Source organism: Protopterus annectens, chromosome 9.part0 (assembly GCF_019279795.1).
Source record: "Protopterus annectens isolate FY-2018-M chromosome 9.part0, PAN1.0, whole genome shotgun sequence".
Taxonomy (NCBI): domain Eukaryota; kingdom Metazoa; phylum Chordata; order Ceratodontiformes; family Protopteridae; genus Protopterus; species Protopterus annectens.
This window is the reverse complement of record NC_056743.1, coordinates 1,702,227,183-1,702,243,324: the sequence shown is the minus strand read 5'-3', so window position 1 is coordinate 1,702,243,324 and position 16,142 is coordinate 1,702,227,183. Positions and strand designations below refer to the sequence as shown.

The 16,142-nt window shown below is 43.7% G+C and overlaps 1 protein-coding gene across 1 annotated transcript in view; it reads right to left on the bottom strand.

The window, feature by feature from the left end:
- The window catches only part of LOC122810765 (suppressor of SWI4 1 homolog), an 821,276-nt gene that overhangs the window by 350,515 nt on the left and 454,619 nt on the right, over positions 1 to 16,142 (bottom strand). The window contains exon 9 of the mRNA XM_044082325.1: positions 7,543 to 7,621. Coding sequence (XP_043938260.1) covers positions 7,543 to 7,621 — 79 coding nt within the window. The remainder of the gene's footprint in view (positions 1 to 7,542; positions 7,622 to 16,142) is intronic.

The window sequence follows — 16,142 nt, the reverse complement described above, 5'->3', positions numbered from 1 at the left end:
ACCATGCGGCAAAAAAGACTGAGGATATGACGTCGGTCATGCGCATTTGTACCCTGATGTCAGTCTAATGCGCCTTGACCGACGTCAGCCTTATACTTTGATATTCGGGCCGACCGAGGACAGCGGACTACCCAAGTGTAAGGACTGCAGCAATGTGAGATGAAGAACATCATCTACATTTATGGTAGGTACAAAACTGTACTATGTTTATCGTGTTACACTGCTGCAGGGTGGAATCCCAAAGCTGAGGTAGGGAGGCTGGATCTATAAGGCATTAGGGGTGGCTATAAGGCCCTGCATCACAGCAGTGGCGAAGCCAGCTCTGGATTTGGAGTATAAAGGCAAATTGTAATGCTTGGTGAAGGTATGCACAGAACTCCATGTTGCTGCTTCCAAAATATCCTTGGTAGGTACTCCTCTGAGGTAGGCAGTTGAAGTGGCTGTTGCCCTGGTGGAGTGAGATCTAATGCTGCTAGGTATAGGTTTCCCATGGTGAGTATAGCAGAAACGTATACAATGTCCTATCCATTTTGAAATGGTCCGTTTTGAAATGGCTTTTCCCTGTGCTCCTGCAGCATATGCTACCAATAATTGCTCAGATTTTCTGAAAGCTTTGGACATTCACAGGCAGTTACGCTTCTACTTGGACAAAACCAAAGAATGTAGTAGTCTCTCCCCTTTGTTGTGTGGTTTTGGATAAAAAGTTGGCAAGTGAATACTTTGGTTTAGAGCCACACTTGATACCACCTTTGGCATAAATGTAGGTTAGTTCTTAAAGACACCCTTGTCCTGGTGGAAGATGAGGAAATGTTCCACTGCCATTAGTGCCTGTAATTCTGAAACTCTTCATGCTGATGTTATTGCCAGTAGCACAGCAGTTTTCCAAGAGATGTATTTTAATTCTGCTGTGTTAGCTGGCTCAAAAGGAGGTAAAGTTAATTTTTCCAAAACAAAGTTGAGGTCCCAAGTTGGTGTAGGTGCTCTACGGGGCGGTCTTATGTTTTTAGCCCCTCTGAGGTACTGTTTGAGCAAAGGATTAGAAAAAATGGGTGGATCCGTGTTGTAATGAGCAGAAATGGTTGAGGCATGGATCTTGATGGACGAGAAGGAGAGGCCCTTGTCCAGCATCTCAGTTAAGTATTGAAGTATCTGAGGAATGTTTGGGACAAGAGGGTCAAGGCTGTACGCTTGGTTCCAAGCACAGAATCTCTTCCATTTATCCGAGTAAGCTTTCCTGGTGCTAGGCCTTCTGGCCTCCAGAATGACATCCATAACAGCTTTGGAGAGAGGCATTGCTTGCTTGACTAAGGAATTTTCCATGCAGCCAGGTTTAAGGTCTTTAGCTGGCTGTGAAGTATCCGATTGTTGAGCTGTGTCAGCAACTGTGGGATTTGAGGCAAAATTCAGGGTGGTTCTTGTGCTAAATTCTTTAAGATTGGGTACCAGTGCTGGCGTGGCCAATCTGGAGCAATCAGGATCATCTTTGGCTCTTCTTGCTTGGCTTTTATGAGAACCTTTGGAAGGAGAGGTAGTGGAGGGAAAGTGTATACTTGTAGGTTTTTCCAGCTGAATGAGAGGGCATCCACTTTCCATGCTTGTGGATGGTAACTCCTTGTGCAGAATTTCTGTAGCTGGCAGTTCATTGTCCGGGCTCCACCATTTTTGTGTTATCATTCTGAATATTTGTGGATTCAATTCCCATTCATGGGGATCCATGATGTTTCTGCTTAAGTCGTCTGCCAGTGTGTTTCTCTCCTGGCAGGAATTGTGCTTGAAGATGAACTTGATAGTTTAGAGCTGTGTTCCACAAGGTCATGGCTTGTCTGCAGAGGGGGTAGGAGTGAGTGCCCCCTTGCTTGTTTATGTACCACACAACTGTGGTGTTGTCTGTTTTTAGTAATAGTTGTCCTGGATGCAGCATGTCCTTGAAAGCTATAAGGGCATTCTGTACAGCTAACATCTCTTTTTGATTGATGTGAAGATGCCTTTGTTTTGCGGGCCACTTGCCCTGAATACATTTTCCTGCCATGTGTGCTCCCCAGGCGTAATCCGATGTATCTGTTTGTCAGTGTTTGCCTGGCTGTGGGTTGAGTAAAAGGCTGTCCCCTGTTGAGGTGACAAGCTTGAACCCACCATCGAAACTCCTGTTGAAGGCAAGGAATTAGTGGTATAACTGTTTCCAAACTTTGACAGTGTTGAGACCATACACTCTTTAGGTACCATTGTAGTTTCCTCATATGCAGTCTGGCATATGGAATTAGTAGTATGCAAGATGCCATGTAACCCAAGGCCTGCAGAATTTTTCTTGCAGGGAGTTGGGTTTTTGTTGCCATCAATTGAAAGTATTTATTTTATTTATTTATTTTATTTTGCATTTGTTGATCGGGCTAGTCTAACTGGAATAAAATCCATTTTCAGTAGAGGCCCGGGGAGAAAAGCTCCAACACAGACAATTTTATACAGTAAAAAATAATCACAAGTTCAAAGAAGTATAACGGTAGTAAAATAGCTCTAAGCAGTTTCAGCCATACACAGACACAATATATAACTGTAATAATTATCTCAAATTCAAAGAATTATAACGGTAGTTAAAAAGGGTCTAAACAGATTACAGACATACAGATTAGGTACAGTTGTCATTACAAGCATACCTAGCTCATGATGAGGTGATATGCAATGCAATACATATAAAAACAAAATAGTTTTCAATTGCAAGCAGGATAAAAAAGTATATACAGTTGATAAATTATACAAATGTATCATATGATACAGTGAAATAAAGATATATAGGAAGCAGCAAGAGGATATAAGTAGGTAGAATATACTCTTGTTAGGAGCAGAGAAGACGGTCAGGGTTAGTACAAGGACAAAGCCAGTGAGTACTGAGAAATTTATTTTCAGTTTAAAGAGTCTTATGGAGATCAGAGATAGGAGTTCAGAGGGAAGCCTGTTACAGTGTTTGCCTACAGAGTTAGAGAACAGTGAATCTCCAGCTGAGTTGTTGGATTTGTTGATAGTAATAAGTGGCTTATTAGAGGAGCGTAGGTTCTTAAGACTGTTGTAGGGGGTAATGAGGGTAGTCAGTATAGGTGGGGCAGTACAAGCTCTTATGGATAATAGTGAGTTGTTGAGATAGTATCTGGTTATGAAACTCTAGCCATCCTAGTTGTTTTAGGTTGTTGCAGTGATGTGTTCTAAAAGGAGATGCTGTGGCAAATCTAGCAATGCTGTGATAGGTAGTAGCAAGTTTGTTTATGTTTTTTTTGAGAGACTGGTGTATGTGGGTGAAGCATAGAGTAAGGTAGTGATTAAATGAGTTCTAGCTATAGCGATTTTGGATGAAGGAGTAAGGAAGGGTTTGATTCTGTAAAGGGATCCCAGTTTATTATTTACTGTTTTTATAGTAATGTTAGTATGAGTGTCAAAGTTTAGATTATTATCTATGGTTATTCCAAGAAGTTTGGTGGTTGTGTCAGGAGATACGAGAGTCCCATTGTTGGATGCAAGAGTGAAGTGAAGAGGGGCAGACCTACGAGTAGGAGTAAAAAGTAGGAGTTTAGTTTTTTATGGTTAAGTAGAAGGCAACGGTTTAAAAACCATTGTTCAACTGTATTAAATGCATTTTGTGTAAGGGATTGTAGCTCGGTAGGAGTATTAGCTGAGCAAATAATGGTGGAGTCATCTGCATACTGAATGCAGGTTGCATGTGGAATTGCTAGGTGGAGGTCATTAATGAAAATGGAAAATAACAATGGGCCTAAAATGGAGCCCTGGGGGACACCAAGGGAAATAGGGAGGTGAGAAGATAGGTTGCTTTCCCATAGTACTGCTTGTTGTCTATTCTGTAAGTAGGATTTGAACCATTGTAATGCTAGAGTATCAAGAGAAAGAGATTTAAGTATTTCAATAAGGAGCTGGTGGTTAACCATGTCAAAAGCCTTAGATAAATCAATGAAGACAGAAGAGGAAAGGGTTTTGTTATTACGGTTAGAATTTATACAGTCTGTGAAGGAGAGAAGGGCTGTGGTAGTGCTGTGGTTAGGTCTAAATCCATGTTGACAGTTGGCAAGTAAGTTATTATCAATTAGATGGGTGAGTAGTTGCTTATGGACACATTTTTCCATTATTTTTGCCAGTGGAGAGAGTAAGGCTATTGTTCTATAGTTTGAAATGTCAGTGGAGTTACCACCTTTATGTAGGGGGATGGTGTGAGATTTTCCAGATAGATAGGATATTTCCTTCAGTTATAGTTCTGTTTATAAGTATGGAAATGGGGAGGGCTATGGCTTTGGCACCTTTTTGCAGGTATTCAGCAGGTAGATGGTCAGCAGAGGGGGTAGTAGGTTTCAGTTTTTCTAGAAGAGAGCGAATGAAGGATGTAGGAACAGGTTTTAGCTGAAATAATGGAATTGGGTATTGAGTCAGTTGTCCTTGCTTGCCTGGCGTGAGATAAGCCATCTGAGCCGTTGTGTTCAAGCTGGCACCCAGGAATATTATATCTCTTGTGAGGGCACTAGTTTTGATTTTTTTTTGTTTACTGTGTACCCCAGGCAACTTAACTGTTTTACAAATGCCAGATGCTCTAGAAGATTATCCTTGCTCTCTGCTTGAATCAGGCAGTCGTCCAGGTACTGATAAATTTGAATTCCTTTCTGTCTGCAAAATGCAATTACTGGTGCCAGGCACTTTGTAAAGGACCCTGGGCGCAGTAGACAAGCCAAAGGGCAGTGCAGGGAATTGATAGTGCATTAAACCTGCTATGAATCTGAGGTATCTTCTGCAGTTTTGTCTGATAGGGACATGCAGGTATGCCTCCTTGAGGTCCAAAGTCACGAGCCAAGCTTTCTTGCCCAGCATGGGAAGAAGCTGCTGTAGTGTTAACATTTTGAATTTCGGAACATCCAGGTAAGTGTTAAGAGAAGAAAGATCCAGAATCGGCCTCCAGGCTTTGTCCACGGTCTTGAATAAAATCCTTGTCCTTGCTCTTGTGGTGGTACCTCTTGAATAGCTCTCATTTCCATGAGTGCTGTAATTTGTTTTCGAGCCTCTGCCCATTGATTTGGTGGCAGATTTGGCATTCCTTTTAACCTTGGCAGAGTGTGAAAGTGGAACCTGTAACCTTGAGATACAATGTTGAGAACCCATTTGTCTTTGGTGATCCAATGCCAATTGTGGTAGAAAAGTGCTAGTTTTCCACGCAAGGGGGCTGCCAAGAGAGAATTGTTTGGCAGCTGTAATGGGAAGTCATTGAGGCTGCTTTTTATGTGGTTGGGGCCTGTCTTCCCCTTCTTTCTGGCCTGGTGCACGCCATTGTCGAGGCCTGTAAGGACCTTGTGGTTGACCTCTACCTCTCAGACGTCTGTAGCTGCCTCTTTGAGGTCTGTCTGTAGCTGGAAAGGACCAATTCTTTGTTGGCCAATTTCTGCTAAATCTTGGTGGCTGAACCTGTAAGAAATCCTTTACCGTTTGCATAGATTTTGCCTTATCCTACACTTTCTTTAATACCTCTTCTGCCTTGACTCCAAATAACACATCCTGCTGTAAAGGTGCATCCAATAATTTTGCTTTAACATGATCTGGTAACGTATGTCTTTTTAACCAAGCATGCCTTCTAATGACAGAGCCTGTAACTGCTGCTCTACAGGAGGCCTCTAAAGAATCAAAACCACATTGCAAAGTATGCTTTCCCACTTGTTCAGCTGCATGCAATAAATCCTGCATTTCTTTAAAATTAGGAGAAACTGAATCTGGAAGCATTTTTTGTTTTAACTGAGACATCAAAAATTGCTGATATTTTAGCATGTGAAACTGGCAATTTAAGGCTCTCATTGCTAAGGTTGCAGACGTATATACTTTCTTTCCCCATCTTTCTAATGCTCTGGAATCGATGTCAGAGGGAACTGGGTTTTTTGCTGATGAGGCCTTAATCCCTTTGGGTCCCTGAGAAATAGTTTCAGGGTCAGCAACAGGGCTTTTATACAGAAATCTGTGAGAGTCAGGGACTCTAATATCTATCGGGTTTAACAGGGGCTAGAGTTAAGGAGTCAGGGTTTAAGTTGGATTCAGTGTAGACATCATCCACAATATCTAACAGTGGCGGAATAGCAAGGGGTCTGTGTTGAGGCAATAAAAGGAAGTCTCTGAGCCTTTTCTTGGATTCTGAGTAATCCTGGCCTTCCCAATGGAAATGCTCCCTTATGGTATGTAAGGTCTCCCCAAAGGAGTAGTCCTCAGGCGGAGAGGCTGATGAAATTGCTTCCTCAGCATCAGAATCCTCATAAGGGGGTAAGGAATATCCTAGGTCTGAGGATGAATCTGAAGAAATGGACACCTGGTCAGAAGATTCATAGTCTGCATCCTGTCTGGGCCTTTATCAGGAGGGGGATGGGACCCCCTGATCAGGGTGATTAGGTCTTCGGCCATTTTGAGCATTTGTTTCTTAGGCATGGAAGCCTGAGAATGCTGCATCTGTTTCCTTGTTTTTAAGGGGGCCTTAGACTTAGTAGTAGAGGGTTTAATGGTTAACTGGGTAGGTCTGAAGACACCCTCTGAGGCTGTGGATTGCTCAGCTACTTCGGTTCCCTCAGATGGGTTAGTTTCAGAAGGCTAAAAACATGTAGCGTCCAAAGGCCCAGCCAGCTCCACGTGGGAGTCGGATGCGGTCTGTGGTTCTGTGGAAGCGGTCGTCGGGCTGGGTAGGCGCCTCTTTCAAAACCGGAGAACCGGCGACCGGCCTAAAAGAGGCCTCGTCGTCAGTTTTAGGCCTCTGATGACTGTCCTTGTCTTTGCGCTTTTTATGTAATCCTGTCGTCGGGAGTTCCTATGGCATGGTGTAATTGAATTTTCTGCCAAAATAATGTCGGGCAAAATCAAACAGACGTTTAATAGTGCGCTTGTTAAACCTAGCACAAAACCAACAACCAGTGACGTTGTCGTCTGAAACTAGGCATGGAATACAATAGAAGTGGAAATCCTTATGAGGTATTTGCTTCCCACATGAAATACAGTTATTAACTTTTACTGACATCGGTCTGAGGCAAGAGAAAGTTTCCCCAATGGGGTACTTAGCTTTGTAGAAGACTTTGGTTCTGGATTCGGAATGAAAATCTCAGGAGTCGGCCGACCGGCACTTGCGAACTGCTTCTGCTTCGGGCATCGCGCGGCAAGAAAGACTGGGGAAAATGATGTCGGCTGCATCTTGTATACCCCTGTCGCACTGACGTCAAGGAGGAGGCGACAGCAACTGACGCCGGACCAAGACTTTGGAACTCAGGCAGACTGGGGAACCGCCTGACGGCAGGATAATCCAAGTGTAATGACTGCAGCAGTGTAACACGATGAACATCAGGTCAAGGTTTTACAGGATGATACTCTGACTTACACTTGGGTGGGGTTGAAAATACCTCAGTAACACTGCACTCTAAAGTGAAATATTAAATTCAATACATGCACAGAGCAAACCATTAGAGCAGACCAACATTTAAAAGCAAAAAAAGATAAAACTTTTCCCTCCCTACAAAAACACAGCAGAAATGCACTTACCAAAGCTGTGGTAAAGAATGTTGCCTTCACTTAATCCTTCCTCAATCTTCACCAACTGCAGTGTCATTCGTGGACCAATCTAAGAAAATGAGGCACAGTCAAGTCAGACAGAAGCCGAGTTTCAATCAAGAGTCTAAAACTAAATGCTAATATGCAGCAATAATTACAGAAAAGCTGTGTGTACATACTCAGCAAAAGTACAGTTGTGTTAGGAACTTATAAAACACAGTTCTGTAAAATCTTAAAACAACTTTAGGTGTCCTTTTTTTCTACATGCTGCCGTATCCATACCATGAGGGAGTCTGCCTCTGGTTGACTCGTACGTCCGGACATTTTACAAGTCAGCTGCTACTGCAAAAGTACGTTTGATGGCTGGCAGCATTCAGCGTACATCGGCCATAAACGGATGTCAGCACACACCTACCTCAGAACTGGATGCTGCTGGAAACCAGCAACTATGTACTATGGAGTGGGTACTCAGGAGTCAGGCAAGATTTCAGGGAAAGGCAGGGTGGGAAAGTATACAGCAGCATATAGAAGAGGACAATTAAAGTTAAGGCAAGATTTTATACAACCATACTATGTCCTTTTATTCATATGCTGCTGTATCCATAACATGAGGGAGAGTGCAAAAAGCTCATGCTATTAAGAACTGGGTGGAGGAAAGTACAGTTGTGTACACCTACCATAAATGTAGATGTTAGAGTGTCTTCACTGTTGCAGTCATGAGTGTAGGGTTCTCCCCTGCCGGCAGGCAGCCCTCAGTCGGCCAGAATCCCAAAGTCTGGGTCCGGCGTCGGCTGTTCAACCATGCTCCCTGACGTCAGAGTGCCAGGAGTACAAAGCTGACAGCCGACGCCATCTTCTCCAGTTTTTCTTGCCCCAGATGTCAGGAGTCCCACAATGAAAAAGGTCCCATAACCTTTGCAAATACACCTCAGAAGAATGGTGAAAAAAGGAACTACACAAAAGTAAAAATAAGAGGGGACAGGAGGGAGAGAAACCCAGACTGCAACAGTGAAGACACTCGAACATCTACATTTATGGTAGGTGTACACAACTGTACTATGTTCATCGTGTTTCACTGTTGCAGTCATGACTGTAGGGTAGAATCCCAAAGCTGAAAGAAAGGGAGGTGGTCATAAAGAAGAAGGGGCGGCTAAAAGGCCCTGCAAGACTGCAGAGGCAAAGCCTGCCCTAGACTTAGAGTAGAGAGGTAGATTGTAGTGCTTAGAAAAAGTATGCACTGAACTCCAAGTTGCAGCTTCCAAAATGTCTTTGGTAGGAACTCCCCTGAGGAAGGCCGCAAGAAGTGGCAGCAGCTCTGGTGAAATGAGTCCGTATACTCCCTGGGATTTGCTTTCCATGGTGTGAACAACAAAATCTGATTCCATGAGCAATCCATTTAGAAATGGTCTGTTTTGAAATGGCTTTACCTTGGAAGCTTGAAGCATAAGAAACAAACAATTGTTCTGATTTTCTGATGTCCTTGGTTCTGTCCAGGTAAAAACGTAGTTGTCTGTGTACATCCAAGGAATGTAAGATACTTTTCCCTTTATTTTGAGGAGTGGGGAAAAAGGTTGGCAAGTGGATAGTTTGATTTAAAGCCACTTTGGAAACCACCTTAGGCATGAAGGTAGGATTAGTCCTCAAAGATACCCTGTCTTGATGAAAAATAATGCAAGGTTCCACAGCCATAAGAGCTTGTAACTCTGAAACTCTCCTGGCAGAAGTTAGGGCTAACAAGATAGCTGTCTTCCAAGATAAAAACTTGATGTCAGAAGAGGCAGCAGGCTCAAAAGGAGGCAAGGTTAGCTTTTCCAAAACATAGTTAAGATCCCAAGCAGGAATGGGAGGAGATCTAGGAGGTCTTAAGTTCTTAGCTCCTCTGAGAAACTGTCTCATGAGCTGGTGGGAAAAGATGGGAGGGTCTGTATTATAATGAGCAGAGATAGCAGAGGCATGTATCTTAATGGAAGAGAAAGAGAGACCCTTATGTAAGAGATCTGTCAAGTAAAGTAAAATTAAGGTAATGTTAGGAAGAAGAGGATCAGAATCCTGAGCCTGCATCCAGGAACAAAATATTTTCCATTTTCCTGCATAAGATTTTCTAGTGCTTAGGACGTCTGGCCTCTAAAATGACATCCATAACCTGCTTGGGTAGGAAAGAAGAAATCAAAGGCCCTGGATTAATCAGGCCGCCAGGCTGAGAGTTCTGACATGAGAGTGTAGAACCTGACCCTGATGTTGAGACAGAAGGTTCGGAGACTGAGGTAAAACCCAAGGGGGCTCCAGAGATAGGTTTTTTTAGAGTTGGATACCAAAACTGCCGAGGCCAATTTGGAGCCAGCAAGATTATCATCTTGGGCTTGTCCTGTTTTATCTTCAATAAGACCCGTGGAAGAAGAGGAAGAGGTGGAAAGGCATACCTCGAGAGGTTCCTCCAACTGAATGACAGGGCATCCACTTTCCAAGCTTCTCTGTGGAAAGTCCTGGTGCAAAAATTCTGTAGTTGATGATTGAGATGGGATGCAAAGAGGTCTATGTGAGGACATCCCCAGACTGCTATCATCCTGAATATTTTGGTGTCCAGCATCCACTCGTGTGGATCCGAAAGGTTTCTGCTCAGACTGTCTGCCAGGAAGTTTTGTTTCTCTGGTAGAAACTGAGCTTGAAGATCCAGATTGCAAGCTAGAACTGTGTTCCATAGATCCATGGCTAGTCTGCAAAGGGGGTAAGAATGATATCCCCCCTGCTTGTTTATGTACCACATAACTGTGGTGTTGTCTGTCCGTATTAGTAGTTGTCCTGGTTGTACAAGATTCCTGAAGGCCAATAGAGCTTTCTGAACAGCTAACATTTCCTTTAAATTGATATGCAGGTGCTTCTGATCCTTTGTCCAAAGGCCCTGCAGACAGTTGCCCTGAAAATCGGCTCCCCAAGCATAATCCGAGGTGTCCGTGGTTAGAATCTTGAGTGGCAGGAGGCAGACGGAAGGGTTTCCCTTTGTTTAGAGCACATGCCCTGGACCACCAAAGAAATTCCTTTTGAAGGCAAGGAAGGACGGAGATCAGTATGTCTAAACTGTGGCAATGCTGAGACCATACACTTTTTAGGTACCACTGTATTTTCCTCATGTGTAGTCTTGCATATGGTAAGAGAAGGATGCAGGAGGCCATGTAACCCAAAGCCTGCAGGAATTTCCTTGCAGATAGTTGAGTTAAAGTTGCCAAGGTTTTGAAAGTTGAAGCCAGCTGTAATTGTTTTTCGGATGTCAGAAAAGCCATCTGGGTTGTGGTGTTTAGAAGAGCACCCAGAAAAGTTATCTGTTCTGATGGTGTCAAATTTGACTTTTTTACGTTTACAGAGAATCCCAGGAACTTGAGGAGGTTCTGTACAAATTCTAGATGCTGGAGTAAGACATCCTTGCGGCCTGCCTGAATTAGATGCTGGAGTAAGACATCCTTGCGGTCTGCCTGAATTAGACAATCGTCCAGATAAGGGTAAATTTGAATTCCCTTGAGTCTGCAGTAAGCTACTACTGGAGCCAGGCATTTGGTGAAGACCCTGGGCGCAGTAGACAATCCAAAGGGCAGCGCAGAATTGAAAGTGCCTCGATCCGGCCTTGAACCTGAGGTATTTTCTGCGATCCTGCCTGATGGGAATGTGTAAATATGCCTCCTTTAAATCCAAAGTTACCATCCATGCATCTTTGAACAGCATTGGAAGTAGCTGCTGTAGAGTAAGCATCTTGAATTTTGGAATCTCTAGAAAGGTGTTCAAGACCGACAGATCCAGAATGGGTCTCCATGAGTTTTGCTTCCTGGGGACTAGAAAGAGCCTTGAGTAAAAACCTTTTCCCATCTCTGAAAGTGGAACCAGTTCTATGGCATTCATAGCCAAAAGAGCTTCCACCTGGTTTAAGGCCTCCGTCCATTGATGTTTTGGAAGGTCTGGCCATCCGCTTGGCCTTGGCAAGGTATAAAAATGGAATTTGTAACCTCTTAAAACCACATCCAAAACCCACTTGTCTGGGGTTTTTTGAGTCCGATTTTGATAAAAAAGAGTTTTCCTCCGAGAGGGGCTTCCAGGCAAGAAGTTCCTGTAGCCCAACAGAGGGAGTCATTGAGTTTGTTTTCTTTGAGTTTGTGACCTATCCTCTCCTCCCCTAGGGGTGGAAGCAGTCCACTGTCTTGGTCTATAAGAAGCTTGTGTTTGAGGCCTTCCTCTGGAGTGTCTATATCTACCCCTCTGAGGCCTGTCTGAAGTGGGAAAGGACCAATTTTTTGAAGGCCAATTCCTGCTAAATCTAGGTGGCTGTACTTGTAAGAAATCTTTAACTGTTTGCATGGATTTCGCCTTATCCTCCATCTTTTTAATCACCTCTTCAGCTGTTGATCCAAACAAAACATTATGCTGAACAGAAGCATCCAATAATTTAGCCATTACTTGTTCAGGCAAATTTTGTTCCTTTAGCCATGCATGCCTTCTAATGACTGTGCCGGAGGCAGCCCTACAAGAAGCCTCCAAGGCATCAAATCCACAGTGTAAACCATGCTTCCCAACTTGTTCAGTGGCATGCAATAAGTCATGTAATTCCTTATCATCTGCACAGGCAGAAATGGAAGTAAGCTTTTGTTTTAAAACAGACAAGAGGTATTGCTGGTATTTCAGCATATGAAACTGACAGTTTAAAGCCCTAATGGACAAAGTAGCAGAAGTGTACACTTTTTTGCCCCATCTTTCTAAGGATCGAGAATCCTTTTCAGTAGGAATGGGATTTTCGGGAGAAGCGGCCTTAACTCCCTTAGGACCCTGAGAAATGGTTTCAGAGTCAGCAGAAGGGTTCTTGTATAAAAACTGGTGGGAATAAGGAACCCTGTAATATCTATCAGGCTTAACAGGAGCAGGAGGAAGAGTCAGGAGTTAAGTTAGCCTCCGAAAAGGCATCATCCACAATATCCAAAACAGGAGGAATAGCCAGGGGTCTATGTTGGGGAAGAAGAAGAAAATCCCTCAGTCTTTTCTTAGATTCTGAATACTCCTGTCCTTCCCAGTGGAAATGTTCCCTCATTTCATGCAAAGTTTCCCCAAAAAAGAAATCCTCAGGGGGTGAAGCTGAAGGAATAGATTTCTCAGCATCAGAATCCTCATACGGAGGGAAAGAATAATCCTGGTCAGAAGAAGAAAAGTACAGTTTTGTACCTACCATAAATGTAGATGTCCGAACTGGATAGCATCTGCAGTCATAACAACTGGGTTGTCCTGTCGTCAGGCAGCCCTTCAGTCGGCCGGATTCCAAAGTCCGGGTCCGGCTTCGGCTGATGTCGCACTTCACCCGACGTCATCTCTGTTGGTCTTCGGGTATAAAGGCATCAGCCGACGCCATTTTCCTCAGTGTTTCTTGCCCCAGATGCCAGTAGCCCTCTTGGAGGTTAAATTTTGGATAGATGCCAATGTTTCCAAAAAGATAGAGGTGAACACAAAAATAAGCATGTATGTACATATATACAAACAAATACACCATAAAAGACTCCCCCCCGCCAGCTAGCTATTAGGAGGGTAAAATACCCTAGGAGTACCACAGAGGGGAAGGAGGGAGGGTAATCCTGACTGCAGATGCTATCCAGTTCGGACATCTACATTTATGGTAGGTACAAAACTGTACTATGTCCTTCATGGATGCATCTGCAGTCATAACAACTAGGTAGAATACCATAGCCAACTAGGGGAGGAGGATAAAACTAGATTATGGTGTGTTTAGGATCCCTTGCAGTACAGCAGTGGCAAACCCTGCTCGGGATCTGGAATATAGAGGAAAGTTATAATGCTTGGCAAATGTATGCACGGAGGTCCAAGTAGCCACCTCAATAATGTCTTTGGTTGCCACTCCTCGTAAGAAGGCTATGGTAGTGGCTGTTGCCCTTGTAGAATGAGGTCTTATGTTCTGTGGAATTGGTTTTCCATGGAAGGAGTAACAGAATCGTATGCAATTTCCTATCCATTTGGAGATTGTCTGTTTGGAAATAGCTTTTCCTTCCCTTCCTGTTGCATAGGCTACAAAAAGTTGGTCAGTCTTTCTGCTATTTTTTGTTCTGTCCAAGTAGTAGCGTAGCTGTCTATGTACATCCAAGGTATGCAGTATTCTTTCCCCTCTGTTTTGTGGGTTGGGAAAGAAGGTAGGTAGGTGGACTGCCTGGTTTAAAGACACTCTGGATACCACCTTAGGCATAAATGTAGGATTAGTCCTCATGGACACTCTATCTTGGTGGAAGATTAGGAAGGGTTGCACTGCCATTAAGGCCTGTAGCTCTGAAACCCTCCTTGCTGAAGTAATTGCCAGTAGGAAAGCAGTTTTCCATGACAGGTGTTGTAGGTCTGCTGTTGCTGCTGGTTCAAAGGGTGATAGTGTCAACTTTTCTAGCACAAAGTTTAAGTCCCAAGCTGGCAAAGGTGGTTTCCTTGGAGGTTTTACATTCTTGATTCCTCTGAGGAACTGCCTGCGCAAAGGGTGAAAAACAGGTGGATCAAAGCTGTATTCTGCTGAAATAGCTGATGCATGTATCTTGATGGAGGAGTAGGACAAGCCTGAATGAAGAAGTTCGCCAGATACTCTAGAATGTTAGGCATATCTATGTTTGACACATCTTTTCCTCTTTCAGTACTCCAAATGACAAACCTTTTCCATTTTCCAGCATAGTTCCTTCTTGTTGAAGGTCTGCGTGCTTCAAGAATAATGTCTTTAACTCTTTGAGAAAGTTCTGGGTTAGCTGTTGCTATGTGATGTTCCATGCAGTCAGTTGCAACGCTTTTAGGTTTGGATGTATGATGCTGTAGTTGTTCTGAGTTAGCATCAAAGACATCAGTGGTATTGGCCACATATTGTTCTGAGACATGCTCCTCAGCAGTGGGTACCAGTGTTGTCTTGGCCAGTTTGGAGCTATCAGGATTATCCTTGGACGTTCTTCCTTGATTTTTAGTAATACTTTGTGTATCAAGGGAAGAGGTGGGAATGCATATGCTGTCAGGCCTTTCCAGCTGAAGGAGAGCGAATCCACTTTCCATGCCAGTGGGTGTAATGTCCTTGTGCAGAATTTTTTGAGCTGGTGATTGAGAGGTGATGCAAATAGGTCTATCTGAGGCATTCCCCATTTCTTTGAGATGGTCTTGAAAATGTCCGGTGCAGTTTCCATTCGTGGGCATCCGATGTGGTTCTCCTTAAGATGGCTGCTAGACTATTTTCTGTGGCCGGTACAAACATTGCCTGTAACTGGATGTTGTAGCTGAGTGCCAGGTTCCACAGCTCCAAAGTCATTCTGCATAGGGGGTATGAATGAGTGCCTCCCTGCTTGTTGATGTACCACATGACTGTGGTGTTGTCTGTCCTTATCATCAACTGGCCCTCTTTGAGAAATGGTCTGAACCTTTGGATTGCCAGTTTTACTGCCAGCATTTCTTTTAGGTTGATGTGCAGGTGAAGTTGATCCTGTGTCCACAATCCTTGCACGCATTTGTCCAGCATGTGGGCCCCCCATCCTAGGTCTGAAGCGTCTGTTGTGATGGTCTGGCTTGCTTGACATCTGCGAAAGGGTAGGCCTGGGTTTGTCTGGCATGCCTGAGCCCACCATAGGAACTCCTGTTTTAAGCATGGAATTAGTGGGATTTCTGTTTCTAGGCTGTGACTGTGTTGGGACCATAAATTCTTTAGGTACCACTGTAGTTTTCTCATATGTAGTCTGGCAAGTGGGACCAGGATTATGCATGATGCCATGAAGCCCAAGGCCTGCAGTACTTTTCTTGCTGTTAACTTGTTCAGCTTTGTTAGTGCCAAGAAGTAAAGAGGGAGTTCTTTTGTTTTTCTGCAGTTAGGAATGCCATTTGTTTTACTGTGTCCAATTCCGCCCAAGAATGTCCTTGTTTGGGATGGTATCAGCCTTGACTTTTGTAGATTGACTGTGTATCCCAGTGCTTGTAGCAAGTAGATGACCCTTTGTAAATCTGTTGTCAGCTTGCTTTTGTTGTCCCTTGTAGCAGGCAGTCGTCCAGGTATGGGTAAAATTGTATTCCCTGTAGTCTGCAATGGGCAATTACTGGTGCCAGGCACTTTGTGGATACTCTGGGCAGTAGATAAGCCAAAGGGCAATGCTGAGAATTGATAGTGCTCTGATCCTGCAAGAAATCTGAGGTATCTTCTGCAGATTGGTCGAATGGGACGTGCAGGTATGCCTCCTTGAGATCTAGAGTTACCAGCCAACACTCCTTGCCCAGCATGGGAAGAAGTTGCTGTAGGGTCAGCATTTTGAATTTTGGGACAATGATGTATGTATTTAAGGCGGACAGGTCGAGAATTGGTCTCCAACTTTTTTCCTTTCTTGGAACTAGGAATAGTCTTGAGTAGAACCCCTTTCCTTGCTCTGCAGTTGGCACTTTTTCCACAGCTCTCATGTTTGCTAACTGCATTATCTGTTGTAGAGCCTCTGGTTTTTGATTTGGAGGTAGATTTGGCATTCCTCTTTTGATTGGTAAAGTGTGGAAGTGGAACCGGTATCCTTGATCTATGGTTTGTAAAATCCACTTGTCTTTTGTTATATAGTGCCAGT